The sequence below is a fragment of the Coturnix japonica genome, chromosome 5 (genome assembly GCF_001577835.2).
Source record: "Coturnix japonica isolate 7356 chromosome 5, Coturnix japonica 2.1, whole genome shotgun sequence".
Taxonomy (NCBI): Eukaryota; Metazoa; Chordata; class Aves; order Galliformes; family Phasianidae; genus Coturnix; species Coturnix japonica.
Genome location: NC_029520.1, coordinates 14,655,744 through 14,673,606, shown reverse-complemented (window position 1 = coordinate 14,673,606; position 17,863 = coordinate 14,655,744). Strand labels below are relative to the sequence as shown.

Sequence of the window (17,863 nt, the reverse complement as noted above, 5' to 3'; positions counted from 1 at the left end):
CAGATAGAAATAATTTCCTGATTAAATAATTTCTTACCTGTGGTGCATTTGTAGCTACTAAAAAAGCATTTGTACGACCAGGATGATCGTAATCGTGCATGGCAGCTGCCACATATAAAGCCATCAATTCCAAGGCAGGAATGTTTGATGCCAGGCACCCGTAACTGTCATCAGTCACAGAACAGCTTTTTGAAGAAATATAGCTGACTTGATCAGGAACACCGCCACCAGCTTCATCTAAGAAAAAAATTGTATTACTGTTTTTATGTAAACCAGCAATTCTGAAGCACAACTGAAAAGGCCAGTAAGAAGTAAATCCAACATGACCACGTGTTGTCCAACAGGGTTACCAAAAATCTTACAAGTTCATGGAAAGCTCTTGCTATTTCAAGACATTACACATATTTCAAGTGCTAAAAACGTGCTGACTATAGCAGCATACAGAAGTTTCATTTAGCATAGAAAACTTGAGAGAAACAGTTTAGATGGCTAACAAGCCAATTCTTCTAATAATTATACTAAAATCAATTGCATTTTACTTCTGAATAGTATGCACTGTCTATATAGTATAGTATAATAGTACCGTCATATAAAAAACACTTGAGTGATAAGGATAATTAGTGGTTTTGTTCAACACACTGTGATTTCATTAAAACATTCTTAATGTAAAAGAACAGAAGTAAGCTCTGAGTATACATACCCATATCAGCAGCCAGTACATGCTCATTATGAATTTGCTGAAATCCAGGAATGGGCCGTGTGGTCAGATACCACACTGCATGAAGAACATCTGTGGCATGTATACGATTGTGATCTGAAAATTAAAAAATAAATTAGGTAGGTGAATTACTCAACACACCCATTACTGAAGTTTTTGCATTTAAATTGTTTTAAAACACACAACTATTTTTTTTTCCTTGGAAGAAAAAGAAAAGAACCGACACAAAACCGTTTGTAGCGTTTTTCAATTTTTACTCAGACATAATACTTTATATTTGCCTTTCAATCTTCATGACTCTTTATTCAATGCTGCTTTCTCATTCTTTCTTTTTCTTGACCTGAGTTGTAAGCTTACTGTAAACAGTTTCCACAAACACACACAAAAAGTCAGCTAACACTTAAATGTGTTTATACTTTGTATAAGACATGACACCTATACATCTTCTAAAAGAAGAATGTTAAATCAAAAGTGTAGTAAGACATGAAAATACCAGAACAAATATCTATGGTTATTTAACTTACATTAAAATGTGGAGAAACAAGACCAGAAAAAGGAATTACATACAGAAAAACTGGAACTAACTCAATTGAGCAACTTGTTGACATGGTACATAATAATTTTATTCATATAAAAACAGGTCCTCCATCATCTTTTATTAAACACATCATTAACTTTCTCAGTGTTCTATTTTTTGCAGAAGGACTCAGGGAAAAAGCAGTTTAGAAAAGTAATTACAAGGACTAATCAATCAAATTAGTAAGAATCTAAGACAGAACTGAACCTATCTAATATCCATATAATTATGACTTTTTGATATATCATCTGTTTTTGTTAAAATTATACTAGTAATAGACTCTAATACTGCTTGTTGTATGCTGCAGAATGGATCTAAAGAGTATCACTGACTGTCTATAAAATGAAACACACTATTAAAAGATGCACTATATGAAAATCTGATAGTATTTATTCTGCCACTTTTGTATCTGCCTTCTCCAATGAAGATCTGGAAGAAATGGTAAGCATAGAGAAAAAGGATTTACTACAGAAAATTAGAACTCTGTGTACAAGAAGGGACTTGACAGACCTTCAAAATGGAAGAAAATTCCCTAAATACAAGTGGACAAATGTTCTATCTATCTCCCACAAAGGATCAATAACAGTGAAATATCTAATGGACCATATTTACTATAAAGGAAATCTCAACAATTCAGGAAAAGATTGCATTTTAACTGGTAGTAGACACTATCATTGAATGCTTTTATGAAAACAGTGAGATAAAAATCAAACAAGCCCTAAGCACACTTCATCCTACCTGAAAATCTGGAATGGATTAAGTAACCTTCCAGTCAGTGATGGCTACAAGGCATTCATATCTGCGACATGATTTTATTAATTTATTTATTTTAAAGCTGGCAACCTTAATTTTAATCATTTGATGAATGATTAAAGTCAAAGTTCTTTCTCATTCTTCAGTTACAGCCCTAATCCAATTTTCTGTTCAATCAGCTGAGGTTCTCCTACTGACTTCAGTATTTTTGTTTGAACTACTCATTCAAAATCTTTAAGACTATATTCAACCTTTATATTAACAAGCCTAGCCTTGGAGGGTGTTTGTTGGTATTTTGGTTGTGTTTCTTGCTTTTTTTTTTGCTTTTTTTTTTTCTTGCTAAATTTTGACAGATATATCATACAAATATATCATATAAAAATATGCTGTATACCTTCATACTGAATATTAATATACCTCAAGGAAATTCATAAATATAAAAGAAAAAAGCATATACAATTGGATATTACTTACAGGGAATATCTCGGTAGCCATTTTCCAGTGCACAGAAATAATTCATGAATTCTTTAATTGGGATTTTGAAAATCTCAAACAAACCAGTGTCTTCAAACAAGGTGTAAGTTACCTAAACATATATTAAAATGAATTTTAGCCTGGAAAACATCACAATAGCTGAGCATCTTGAGCTTTTTCAATTCTAAAAATATCCTCATCTTTAAAAATTTTGCTTGCTGACAGCTGAAAATTACTAATATTAAAGTTTGCCTGAAAATTCATGTAATACAGTTAGATGTGTAATCATTTTTAATTCAAAAATTTAAGTATTTTTATCATGCTCTTAAATAAAAAACCTGCATTCCGTTACTTATTATATGCACAACTGATCATTTGAATAATATTCACCAAACTTTTCATAATACATTCGAGAACTCACATTTTATCTCATGACCTAAACAGAAGAAATCTATATTCTTACTTATTACTCAAAAATTCAGGTTACCTAACTATAGTAGCAGGTCCATTAATACAAGAAGAAATAAAAGAAGACACATCACATTTCATATTTATTTTTGAGACCTTGGAAAACAAATTCTCTCTCTATTCAAATCTCAGGTATTTTTTAACAAACCTATCCAAAACTAACAAAATATCCTCAGAACATCCGCACATGTACATACAGTACAAAAATACTGAAGTGTATGAGTAGAGTTTGATGACTACAAAGACATAAAAGCATTTGAAGACTCCAAATATTGATAAAGCTTTTTAAAGTAAAACACTACTTTTTTTTTTTTTTTGCCAGCTCCTAAGCAGCTTGAGAGTGAACAAGCTCTAAAATGAAGGAGGTTCTCAAAACCACAGAAGAGCAAAATGAAGGAATGTCCCCCCTTTCAGCTGTCCTAAACATTTCCTTTACACATACCCAGTCTATGAATCTTACAGCTAATAATGATAAAAATGCAGTTTTTATTTCAATTTTAACCATAATACACATCATATGCCTATAGTATAGCAGACAAAAGGACTGGGGAAGAGGAGAGAGAAAACACATACACATAAGTCCAGGAAGAACTGATACATGAATTCTGGTTAAATAGAAACCTGCACACGGAACTACTTACAGGTTTGAACTATCTTATAGGTTGCACAAAAATGAAATGCCAGGTAGTATGGATCGATACAACTACAAAAATACCACTCAAAAATGGATTGTGGCATTCTATACTGCACATTAAAAGCAGCCAACAACTGAGGTGATAAAAGCCCTGTCAATTTCAAACAAGTAAAAAAAAAAAGAAAAAGAAAAAGAAAAAAACACCTACTTGAAGACTTAAAGTAACAGCCAGAATGCTTGTGGATTGGGAAAGATAGCACCTAATGAAAAAAATTAAATTATCCCCCATTGTTTTTTCCTGAATTCAGCATAGGTGCCAGTCTGTTTTTCCACCTGCACCTGACTACTTCTAACCTGTTTTCTTCCCTCCAATTGCTTGCTCATAACACTACCTTTAAACCAAGAGAAACATGCATTCTAAGTCAGGATAGAATACTTAGAAAATTAAGATATCAGCAAGTAAAAAGCATTTAATCTTTGGATCAGAACCTAATCCAGCTCACACTATAACCCCATAATTCCTAAATCCATTATAAAGAAAGAGACAGAAGTTTATAGGTGACACTGATAAATGAGAAAGTCTGGCGAAGAGCAAACAGGTTCATTCTTTTGCACTCGCCATTAGATTGGCTTCAGCACAACATTAAACTGCACCAAAGAGCTTAATAGCATGTCAGAGATAAAAGGGATACTACATGCAGAAAGCAGGATGGAAAAAAAAATCCCATTTTTTCTAGGATCAAGAGGCAAAATACTGCCTAAAAGATCACTTCTCTTCACCCACAGGTGCAGCTCTGGCAGAAATATTTTACTGAAATAAAGAAAAAAGGAAATGGTTGACAAACAAGGTGGCAATTCTGAAAGCAGGAAAAAAATTTTGTAGGAAATGGCACATTACTACAAACCTATTCCAATAACTATAAACCGAACATATTTTAAACTGAAAACAAAATTCAGCCAATTTGGAGCAATTTGTCTATAAACAAAGCACTTTTTATGGTTTACAGTAAGATGGAGTACATGAAAAATGAAATTACTACTTCACAACTTAGTTTTCAAATATACGCTGAATGTAAAATTTCTTCAAGGTTTAAATTAATATAAAGGCATAACAGTTTCAATCATCCTCCCTATTCCTTGTATAACAGAAGACAACAAACCCGGCTAAGGATCCTTCCAGACTGGTCTCCCATTTCTTGCACAAGGTCAAAAATTTGGAAATTCCAATTGTTCATTTTCTCCATCAGGGAATCATGTTCTGTTATCATAGTTTCCAGTTTAGGACTCTGCACCATCTGCAAAAAAGAGCTTAATCAGTTCTAAAATAAGAGTGAAAACTAATTTGCCAACAATAACGACCAAAAAACCCTGCAATGATTATAAACCATTACTGAATTTGTTGAATGATGCCATATCTGTGGCTATGAGAAAATAATATTTCAACACTACAAATAACAATGCACTTTTCATACTTAGGGGAAGCTTCCTGAGATGGTGATAATTATTTTATCACAGTCTTTAAAACAAACTGAGTTAATAAAACAAAGCAAAAAGGCATAGGGTACCAAAACACATACTGAGCTTTGAGAATTAAAGCTGAACTAGCTTTAAAAAGGTGTTGTGAAGACTCAAAATACCAGTAAAGCTCAAAAAGCACTTTGTCTTCTTGCACTTCCAATATATTGCACTGCGTGAACACTGGTAGTTTCACTGAAACTGCCACATACTTCATAAACTTCCAGGAGAAAATACTATGCAATTAGTATTTATATATACTATCTATATTAACTCCACAAAAATTAATTTTAGGGAACTGCATGAATTTTTGTTCATTATCTTGTCATTTGCTAGTGAAATTTATGGAACATAGAAATATCCTATTATTAATTGTAAACATATATTTATAAAACAAATTGGTGCCACCCCATTTCCTTTCAGACATGACAACTGTTAGTGATGCAAAAACCTCTTTACAGCATGTTACAACTGATAAATAAATACTCCACTGACATAAGTTACTGCAAGTTCTTTTGCAATTGTGTACTTACAGGTGAATTATTTTGTGTTTGAGTAATTATTTCTTTCTTTTCGTCTTTTGTCTCCTCTGTACAGTGGTAAGACTCTTTTGAGAGACCAGCGCTTCCAACTTCACCTTAAAATAAATAGATAATTACTATATCAATAATTTATTTGTAAAATACACTCATGCCTAATAATTCTTTAACTTGTACAGATCTCTTCACAAAAGAAATAGCTTGTTTCTAAACCAATTATTTAAGAATTTAAAAACAATAAAGTTGTAAAGGCGGAAATATATTACAAAACATATTTCAAGATATAGAAAAGGTAGCATGACTTTTTACTTGCACAAATGGTTTCAGTGTTAAGTTCAGCTGAGATGGTAGAGACATTTTAAAATACCAAAATACAACTGGTACCCTGTTATTCTTACTCTGAAATAGTCAATATTTTAGATTATATCAACCATATCAATTAAAATATATGGATAGACATTACTTAAAAATTACAGTACAATTTAATATAGACATAGGAAAATATTAATTTAATTGGATTTAGTGGAAAAAAAACACAAGTATTTATGTATTTTCAAAATCCCACCTGATTTTTTGTCTTTATATTCCGCAAATTCTTCCTCTAGTGATGAAACAGGCTTGAATATCTGACGTCCACAGCTTATAGAATACATGAGATATATTTAAAACATTCAGGATTTTTCTTCTATTGCTATGTTCTATTGAAAAATATCTGCAAATTACTTTCCTTTAAAAGGAATGCTTTTCAAGGTTCCTCCACTACATGACCATGAGTACTTTCTCTATTTAAATACACACAGATTTAACTTGTACTTTGAAAATAATCAGCTACCATCTCCTCTGGATTCAAGTTAACAAAGTAAGGCTAATTATTTAGAAAGTGTTTAGACATACAGAATTAAGATCCCAAGCAGGAAATTATTCTCTAAAGTCTGTAAAATACTGTTACTCCACAGTAACTGCTGTTCTTCCTACCATTTCAGTTCAGTTGTACACACGCAGCATTCTGCAGTTCCCTGGGCAACAAAATTTTTTATGATATGCCTTTTCTCCCATCCCAATAAATAATACATTATTTTTCTTTTTTTCTGAAAATATTGTCAGGATTTTCAACACACTGAGTTAGTGAAAATGTAACAGTTTACAGTACCTGCTACACACATAACCCACGGGTGTTTTAACTTGCTGCTGATAATCTGCAGAAGTATATGTGTGTGCCGGAGGCTTATTGATGTTAATGCTTGGTTTTGTAAGAAAATCAGCAGTATCAGGAAATTCGACAGGTGACCAGCTGCCACTGGAGACAGATCCATGAGTAGGTGAACCCAAGGGACTCAGACTGGGAGAAGCACCTTCCAAAACAAACATAGCATTGTGAACACATTACAGTAAAACCACTTATGCTCAAAAAGACTGGAGTTAAACAAGAATGTTTATATATTGTAAAGAACATGGAAGTAAATACACATAGATCAACAAGACTTATTCCAAGTTTTGAGAGCTACAAATATTCCACATGGTCTAGGTCACACAAATGAAGCAGTAGTCTACATAAGGTGGTACAACATCTGGAAAGCTTTAAGCAATTGTTGAAGCTTTCCATTTCCTTTTCTGATTCATATTTTTGTACTTAAATATTCCAGAACAAATGAGCAAAACCATTTCATTTTTGGTAACTGGCCTGAGGAAAATCTTTTTCTTCATTGTTTTGTGATTAAGGGGAAAAAAAAGGCTCGAGACACTTTTAAAAACAAAGCAAGAAAAAAAAGTTGTAATCACGCCTTTGAAGCTAGTGATTAAAGTGGACAGATACTGGCCATTATTAATAGTGATGCTCCTTTTCAATAATGCTATGACAATCCATTCAAATCTGCCTAGTAATGCAATCTAAACAAACAAATGAAACAGAACAAAAATAAAACAACCCTAAAGCTTGTTCATGGGTAAATCAGCATTTAAAAAACAAAACAAAAACAAAATCAATCTTGCTTACAAACACATAACTCCCCATTCCTGAGCTTCAGGAAATCCAGGAAAGAAAGCCTGTAAAATCATGCTTTGATTACTATATACCTGCTGTGATTTTAAAACAAATTTTTGCATTAAGCCAAAGTATCAGCTCTCTCCTTTGCAAAAACTTACAAAAGATGGGTCATCTATGAGTGCACCAAGTGACTTATAGCCATTGTAAACAATCTCTTATCAAAAAGAAAAAAAGTGCCCTTTGCCAAAGGCTCAAAGAGCAAAATAAGTGTGCTGTGGGTGCCCCATAGCTGAACTACTTATTCTCCTGCAAACAACAAAACAAAAATTTGATTGTAACCATTGTGATTATGCACTGCATGTTAACAAATGACTAAAAGGATATACAGTAGGCACCGATTGCCCTTAAATACAGGATGTATAGGATATATATCCCTAACAGTATCAAGGACCACCCTGAATTGCCTCACAAGCCTTAAGTATAGAAATCAAGTGCTCTATAGGACTATTTTTAAGTCCACAGTGTCTAAATAACATCGTTCTGTTACAAAAAGCTGTAGTACTAACAGAAAAAATAAAAATAAAAAATAGGGTTCCTTATTAAAGAATGTGAACTTGGCAAATTTGGACAATTACCAACCAGGCCAAACACAACATTGTGCAGATTCATAGCGTTAGACAAATATCTGAACTTTATACGAAGTTGATGTTAACTGTAATTTTGAGTATTCTTGGCGATATAAAATGACATATAATGTATATTCTTATAAGATACAGAACATGCTGATGTTATGTTAGTGTTACATTTGCATGAAAAAAATAAAAATCAAAAAAATACTTACTACCTTATGCAATTTACACAGCCTGATGGCAGGATGTCAGTCTTACCTGCTCGTCTGGGACCTATATGGTGAGGCAATGTCAAAGATGATGATCTTTGTTTTGGTATCGTCAGCAAGTTTGCACCAAAAGACCCATTTGAATGAGATCCTTGGCTGAATTATAAACAAACAAGGAAGTCAAAACCAGAAGTTCAACCAGCGAGAGTTTTCCTTCTTTCCTACTTTGCATTCCGCTATTATCAAATAAAATACTTGCAAGATGTCTAGACTGCTCTGATAGGGTTCCACTACCATTCAAATAAAAAACAAGTACTAGAAAGAAATCAAGTTCAAGATCAGATAGACAACAAACCTCTACAAAACTTACACATACTGTGCAAAAGTAATAGAAAATATTATGTAGTACTAACAAGGCACACTGAAGGCATTCGGACAACTTGCCATGTTGATTTCTTCCAAAAATTATATTTACTTTTTTTGAACATTGTCTAGAAAGGGTCCAATATCTATCTGAGCAATTGTATTTGTTTATCAGCTAGACTTCTCCACAGGGCACTGAATAATGCTTTCACAACCATTTGTTTTTTCAAGGAATACTATGGAAAGTAATTGGAATTTGTTGAATCATTTTTTTTGCATAAGTCCTATAAATCTCACCACTAAATATTATGCAATGATGTGTAAATTTATTCATTAGTGATAATATCTGATACAACAACATATGCTTTAACAAAGCCAGCTACTTTCTAATAGGTCTAAAAGCTTTTAAAATACTGTTTACATTGCAAATACAATCTTAGGCAGCTACAGCATGCTTCTCAAATCAGTTTTACATAATACATGAAATTATTAAATATCTTAGAAATAAGGCTGCTTTTAACTGCCAACTCCAATACTTGTATTGTTAACTTGATTGATAAGTTATGCCATCTGCTGTTGTAGGCCTGGAATTACACTCCTAAATTCCAATTAAACATTTCCTGCACTAAACAGGGATGTGATGTACAATTAAAAGCAACTGCATGCACGAAATCTGCAGTGGAAATAATTTCAGTGAATCTAATTATTTTGTTTTAGAATGGGAAAATAGTATTATTTTTTATTTATGCATTATATTGATGAGAAAGCTTTCTTAGCATGCCTTAATGTTTGCTGGATAAGCGCATGAATAATAAACACTGCTACACATGCATGCAACAGTGGCTACCAAACACAAGAATGTCATATAATCCTTTTAATTAGGAAACAAGTTTTCAATACGTTTAAAACATGCATAATTTTAAATCTCAACTGAAAGGAAAAAGAGGAAGTCAATAATCATTAACAGGTTATACAACTGCAAAACAAAGTAATTTATTTTGACTACTTTTTTTTGTTGTTGTTGTTTCCTACCAAAACTGATATTCAGTCCCAGTCATCACGATGGTACAAGCCACTCAGCCTCAAAATGACTTAATTTCTCCTTGAGGCCAGAGTTATGAAAGTACAGTACATTATTAACTTGATATGTTTTTGAATTTAAACTGTCAGAATTTGAAGACACAATTTAAATATAAGGTTCTATCTTAGATACTTACACCATTACAGATATGAGCATTTCTGAAAGGCGGTGTTTATTATTCTACCCTTAAAATCCTGTTAGGTGCTTACCTTGACACATTATAGTCCTGATGAGATCTCTTACTGTTACTCCGTTCCCATTTAGAAGACTGTGACTCTATAGGTGGAATACCAGAAACTCCTGAAGATCGTCTCAGCTGTGGCATTGGCAGGCTATTCCTGCTAATTAATCCCTGTTGAATAATTTCATTAGAGTTGAAATTGATGTAATTGAAATTAGATACTAAAGACTTCATTTTTTTTCCTTCAGAAGATAGGATATGACACTACTGTTGTTTATGGTAAAATAAGAAGCACAGTATTTCATCTTTATTCTTACTGATAAAGAAAATAAAAAAGATGTATTTCAAAATTATTCAGCTTATTGCAAAGAGTTATATTTCATTGGTGGTGGTGGTTTTGTAGTTTAATTTGTGTTCTTTTATTTGCTTGAAATTAATTTAAGTGAAGGTACTTGTGCTTTGAAATCCACGTGGTTCAACTATTAATCCTTAGTGGCTTCCAGAAATTGAGATCTTGTAGAGACAGCCAATTGCTGTAGGGCTACGGATAATTTTTTCTACTCAGCTCAATTACACAGCTACATAATCAGCTTTCCAGCACCTAGAATAACTTCAGATTTCAGTAACTCAGATAACAAAAATTGACAACTATTGTGGAAAATAAAGAAAAGCTGACACAGGGCCAGCCCTGGTACCTGAAGGCTTCTCTCTATTCCCACACCACTTTCATAGCACCAAAGAGGCTTCCCAGACACCTCCCCAGTCCCAGCCTTGAAGCTGTTAGTTTAGATATGCTGTAGCCCATAAACAGAGGATCATTGTTGTGATTCCCAAATGGTCCTATATAGATATAACTCAGGATTTATTTGCTCTCTATCTTACTGAGCTACACTCAAAAATGTGTGCAACATTTAAATGGTAATTAAGATAACTTAAGTAATAGACGTAATAGGATCATTGAACTCAAACTGCAAAGCTAGTTCTGGTTTATCTGCATTTACTGCACATAAAAACCTATATATTGTATTCTAACCACATTTAAGAAATCTGACTCCCTTCAGTCCACAATCCACTTGTTTAACTCAACCTTTGATATGTCCATTCAACCTGGGGAAGAAGGTACCGCTCCACATAACTCAGATAAGTGGAATAAGGAAAAAAAAAATAAAATCATATCAAAACCCTATGTCAAGAAAAAGAATGTTTTGAACAAAGAATTTAAAAAGAATATTTGTAGTATTGAGTAAGGTCTGCAGGATCACATATGAGGACAAGTGACCCTCGGATATTAACTTCAAAAGGTCTAGCAGAAATTATGACCTCACACTTTTAAGTTTCATTGAGTGGTCAAACATCTTACTTCATTCGCTACCATATACTTCAAATAATGGAAAAGTATTAACACAAAAAAATTAGTTTCTGACCCCGAAACATCAGACTGCTCTGAGACCTTGCTATAAGATGTACCTTGACCCTGTTTGCTTTGCTGCAAAAAGCAATAGTCAGAGCCAGAAAAGTGGAACTGTATAAGCAGAACAAGACCACTACCTCCACAGAAACCTGTAGTAGTCCTTAAGCAGCCCTACTAGAATGAAAACCAGAGGAATATATTTTCTCCAAATTAAACAAACCAGTTACACCAATTCTGCACTAGAGCAACAGATGCACAGGCAATAAAGGTGTTAATTAAGCCACTCTTGTAGAGTGATTTACTATACAGAAATTAAACAAAATCAAAGGCAGGTCTGAAATCAGTCAAATACAAGCTGGAAAAGTACATGCTGGAAGCAGTTAAGTAGGCAGCAAGGGTATGCAGCACCAGTAAATTGTCTAACAAAATATAATGGACTCGTGCCTCGAGATAATCTGCAAGAAAATAGAGAAAATAGCTGAAACTGTAAAGCAAGGTTCGAAAAATTCTTGCAGGCTGGGCATTTAGCCCAGAAAAGGCAGCAAGTTGTCTGAGTCCAGACTTTGGTCACAACGCAACATTGAGCACTATGCGCTGTCAGGCTTAGAATGGACTCCTGTGTCCAGTGGACTCTTTTGCAACATGGGGAGCACAGCTGAAAATCCCTGACAGCAGAGAAGTCTACTCCCTCAAACAAGCACATGTGTTAGCATAATACTGAAAGAAGGATTCAGCACATGTACTGAATCTGGCTCGTGATCCAGTTTATCTGACTCCAAGATACTAAGCTAGCTATCTGACCATTTTTGAACAACCTGTCAACTGTCTGGAAATGGAAGTAACACAGCGTAGGGATTATTTTTTCTAGATATATAGATATATTTAAATGGCAACACACAAACAGTGACAATGAAAAAGTAATTTGACCTTGAGTGGCTTTCGTTCTCCTTTTTCAACAGGATCATCTACTTCAGGACAGGGGAAGAAACCGGGAAACGGTGTGAATGGATTAGCCTTTGGCCTGCATGTGCCTGAGAAAGCACCAATCAAACTATTAATGCTTCGAAGGGAAGAAATCACTTGCGGTGGAAGGGATGGGTCAGTCAGGAGGTCTGTTAGCATGCTCCGAGCCTCATTTAGTACAGAAAGATCAGCTCCAGTTCCACTGCCAGCATTCTAAAAAGGATGGAATCGTTGCAAACTATTAACATGTCAAAACATTTAACTTTATAATAGTTAAGAAAGCATCCTATCTACTGCAAAATATATACTGCAAAATATTTTTCTTTTAAAGAAAAAAATATACATAGACATATTAACAAAGCAATTTTTAATGGTATTTCTCATGGAAAAAAAGAAAAAATCTCAAAATTCAATACTAGCTACTAAGCTATTTTTTCCTCTTTATAAAATAAAGATCCCAGTTCTTCTTACTTCAATACTTCAATTTTTTTATTACTTTGTCTTAGAAGCAAAATTAGTACTCTACATCCTCCAATAATGGCAACAGAGGCTTTGGTAGCCAAACTGTTTTAAGACTCTTGCAGAGGTAAAATTCCCACAGCCTCACTATCAGTGTTATTTCTATTTATACTGAAACAAATCCTAAAAATTGTCTCAAAAACATCATTAGTGTCATTAGTTTCTATTTGGAGCAGCTCCCTGAACAGGAATAGCTAATTAGATGCCAACATTAACACAAGAAACAAACATTCAGGAAAAAAAGGTCGTATTTAAGATCTACCTTTTCTAACATCTGTGGGGAATCGCTCCCTAATCTTATGCTAATGAGCATTTAAAGAGCGATCAATCAATCAATAAGCAAGCAAAACTGCTCCCATCTTAGCTGGGTTTGATACAATTGTCATGTAGGCCACAGAAAGCAGAGCCCTGTCAGCTCTGTCTGACTGCTACATCACTGCTATGTAGATACAAAAAAACTAGAGTGTATTAGAACAACTTCGGTAGCTAAAGCAATCTCATCAGAGAATAATTAGATTCATAACACACTGACCTGATAGTAGGGCTTGTACCATTGCTTCAAATCCCAGTCCCAAAGAATCATCTGTAATAAAGAAGAATAAAAGTCAATATGTTAATGCTTGAAAACAAAAATAAATATTGATTGTGTAGTATATTTTTTTCCATACGAAACTATTTTCTCTGTCAATGCTACAACAGCTAAAATCCTAAAGAAATGTCTGAATAAATCCCTATGCAATAGGGATCTTTTAATGATGGACAAAACTATATAGATTTACTTCAGTATTTCTAAGTTTCTGATAAAACATTAAGTTATAAGGTAAAGCATCTAAATCTATTCATCCAGACTTGTAAAAGTTAATTTATTCAAATCAATATATATTTTTTTTATAATTCAATATATAACAATATAAACTGTATTTATTCATATAAATACAGTTATCAAAAGAGCAAGTGTCCAGCTACTAAACTCGGGAAATGGGAAATATACAATTCTTCCTCAAACAATAAAATACACCCCCATCCTTGGGGGTGGGCCATACTAGGCTTGGAAAACCTCATGATGGAACTTTCTACATGAACAGCAGAAGCACAGAGTAAAAAGTAAAAATCAATACAGTAAGCAAATCTCAATGTCAAAGTGAATTTACAGCTAAAGCTTGTCTCTAATCAAATAAATTGCTGCAATAAGTCCAGAACTGAAAAACACGGTACTGTGTATATTTTGTATCGGGTAACTTACAAATTCATATCTTCTGTAAAATATTTAAAACAGTGAACAAAAAGTTAGGAAAAAAGGAAAAAGTTTTCCTTGAACTAATACTTATTACTGTTTTAACACCCAATAAAGATCCATGGGCAGAAGAAAAAAAATAAATAAAAATCACATAAGAATTTGTTAAGCAACTGTTCAAAAAGAAGCCACCAAAAGATTTCAAGTAGTTTTGTATACACAGAATTATGGTCGGGTAAAGCACTGTAGGACTGAACCTACTGTTTTCATTTATGCTCCTTTCATTATTTCAATTCTATAATCATTATGTGGTTTGTTACCACACGTGAGAAAGGACTTTGCAACAGTTGATGGATGCAAACCAGGAGTTCTGCAGTGGGACACATATTCAGACAAGCTTTCCTAAATTTTCATATATATATATATATATATATATATATATATATATATATATATACACACATACACACACACACACAAATACACACATACACAAACACATAAAATATGTATCATAATCTAGCAACAAAACTGCCTCTCTGTTTTCTCTATCTTCTTGCCCAATAAATTTGGACTCCACTGGCCAATTAGAGTCAATGATGGGAGTCTACAATCTTATGAGTCATACTCATAAGTTATTTCTGTTGTAGAACAAATTTACAAAATACTGTAGATGGTTCGTTATTTGGAAATATTTTGTTCATTTTTGTTAAAGGAGAATCAGACAGAATCCTGAAGGTAAGGAAGCTGGGGCAGAGATGCAGGATGAAAGGTGGACAATCTAGGAAAAGCCCCTTGACTTTATAATTCCTAAAGAGAAGTAAAAGGGAGAATAGTTATCTGGGATATGCATATGTACAACTGGGTCCATAAACCCCCCGGTTTATGGTTGTGTTGTGTAACAAAGCTAACTACACCAGTGTATGTACTAATACCACTGCTATTAGCCTCTCAGGAGTAACACTGACTACCACACTAAACTGTGAAATGAGAGATAGTCAGCAAAAAACACCCTACAACTGAAAAATCAAGCCATCTTTGCCACCTTGTCCCCACGCTCTCCCAGAACCATATCTTGTTACTGAGACTTAATACTGGCTCATTTTTATGTGCTTTTTCTCCAACATTAAGATATTTAAGTAAGTAACACAAATATACTGATACACACTGATATTAGATCAACAGACATGTCTCGGCAGTACAGGCTTCGCCCTACACATACTTTCCAAACATATATGCAAACTGATCAAAGGACCATTCTTAATGACATTGGCTTTATCTACACTGATTTGTATGCACTTTCTGAGTCCTATTTTCACAATAACAATTGCTAATCTTTTTGTTGAAATCAAATACATTGCATCAATTGTGTGCACACCATTCAGAATGTGGTAGTAGCTCTGTGAAAAGAAATGTCCATCATATGCATTCAGCATCACTAGTCACATTAAATTACAACAGGCAACCTAAAATCATTGGGTTTTTTGACTACTGTTTTTCCTCTAATATGTAAATATGAGGAAATAGAGCATCTGTAATGACAGTGTCTAAGAGTTAAATTCATTTAATTGATTGATTTGCTTACTTTAGGAAATGTAAATAAAATCATTATTTTTCTATTTGGTTTTGTCTAATAAAACTGCATGGATTTCACAGCTCATGGCAGTCTAGACCAGCTGTATTAATATTTCATTCTCTCAAAAATCTGATAGAGAATCCAGCTTAGAACTTCTTTTTCTTCTTTTGTGAGCTTTGTGTAGAAAGCACTGCACTATCATCGTTCATTAAAAAAAACCAAAACAACCAAACAAAAAAGCTCCTCAATTCCTCAGGTTAAATACATTATCTGTATTTCAAAAATCATTCTCTTGCAGAAGGAGTGTTTTGTTACTTTCTGCTTGAGTATGACTATGAATCTATCAGCCAAACAGCTTCACAAAACCCACCAAAACCACAAAAGAACGTCAGCAACACAATCTGAAGATACTATCAGCTTCAAGTACGTCAACAGCACTCAAATTTTCAGTGAGCAAAAAATAACAACATACAAGGAATGAAATTTGGATGTCTGCTACGTTCCAAAAGTGATCAGTCTTTCTGACTTCTTGACAGTCACTAAATTCTCATGACAGATCAGGGTTCTAACTATTCTCTGATAAATCAATTCATTTGTACAACAAAACAAGCACTCACAAACAAAAACAAAGATAACTCTTCTTTCCCTTTCTTCCACCTATCATTACAGAGCACAAATAAGGTACCAATGCCCTTGCCTCCTAGTTCATATTTCTCAGTCCTGGAAATTTTTCTGCTTATTTTTATAGGTGAGAGCTATGTTTGATTTTGTTCCTCCAAGACTAACAGCTCTTTCCTGGGGCAAACACAATGTTCCATACTGGCTCTTGCCCAGCAGAAGGTGTAGAAAGTGTCAGTGAAGAAATGCAGGCTGCACAGCAGCAGTACACAGGCAAAGGCAACACCTACAGACTCCTCTTTTGTCATCTTCACACGGACACTATTTAGCACCATGTTTAAAGATGTTATGACATCCACTTGCTATGATAACTGAAGATGGCCAGCTGCTTAAGCACGTGCACAGACTGAGAACAGACATATTACATGACATAAGATTAACCCCAAAATTAAGATTTTAAGGACTTTAGGTTTTTAAAATGATTAGTCTAGCTACCATGGCCTCGTTAATCAAACCCTTTCTAAAGACCTAAACATACAAGGTGACTATTAGCCTGTCAGTGATAAGCAGTACAACAGTGGCACTGTCTCGCCATATTCATGCATTATATTCACGCCAGAACATTTCTGTATCAAACCTTTAACTGCAGATGTTTTTACTGTTATAATAGCTTTCTTCTGCATGTGTGCACAAATGTGTACATACCTGTAAGTATACACACTTATATAAGCTCTCCTATTAAGCTCTGGAGAACTAAAAGTTCAAAGACTTCCTTTCTGCTTTAGCACCATCTTAGTAGAGAAACAACCTCAGAATCTGAGAGGCATAAACTGTTAATTGCTACCACTAAAACTTCTGTCCTATACCCACCCAGTGTGCACAAGGAACAACAATGTGCACTGTTCACTCAAAACCTACTTCCAGTGCAAATCACGGTTTGATATTTTAAATGGGATGGCATCACTTCATACACAGTTTCATCAAATGAAAATCTTCACAGCTCGGATTCACGATTGAAAATTTTCTGTTTTCCTTTAAACCAGAAGATTCAAGCTTTACCACTGATTTCAGTTTTCTCAGCAAATGAACCAAAATAGCTTTGAAGTAACAGAAGACAGCTTCATCTGTGTGATACCAACAAGTTATTACTATTTGTTTTTGTTCACTATACATCCTGGTTAATTAAAAGCCTAATCTCCTGAGAGAAGACAGATGTATTGTTTTACCACAGCTACCAGAATACTATCATGCATGCTAACTGTAAAACTTCCACCTGGCACATATTTAAGTAATGAAAATAACCTGATTAAAACTATATGCACAATCTCTTCCACTAAGCACAGTGAAAAACTGAAGTTGCTCAGGCAATTAATACTCTTCCATGGTAAATATAACTTGGTAGAATTCTGTTCTACCC

General features: G+C 33.9%; 1 protein-coding gene across 1 annotated transcript in view; it reads right to left on the bottom strand.

The window, feature by feature from the left end:
• The window catches only part of PDE3B (phosphodiesterase 3B), an 83,094-nt gene that overhangs the window by 14,734 nt on the left and 50,497 nt on the right, over positions 1–17,863 (bottom strand). Inside the window, exons 2-12 of the mRNA XM_015864077.2 lie at positions 13,551–13,601; positions 12,464–12,712; positions 10,154–10,296; positions 8,550–8,656; positions 6,829–7,030; positions 6,244–6,317; positions 5,673–5,776; positions 4,785–4,919; positions 2,523–2,634; positions 701–814; positions 38–237 (exon numbers count right to left, since the gene is read on the bottom strand). Of these exons, the coding sequence (XP_015719563.1) occupies positions 38–237; positions 701–814; positions 2,523–2,634; positions 4,785–4,919; positions 5,673–5,776; positions 6,244–6,317; positions 6,829–7,030; positions 8,550–8,656; positions 10,154–10,296; positions 12,464–12,712; positions 13,551–13,601 (1,491 nt within the window). The remainder of the gene's footprint in view (positions 1–37; positions 238–700; positions 815–2,522; positions 2,635–4,784; positions 4,920–5,672; positions 5,777–6,243; positions 6,318–6,828; positions 7,031–8,549; positions 8,657–10,153; positions 10,297–12,463; positions 12,713–13,550; positions 13,602–17,863) is intronic.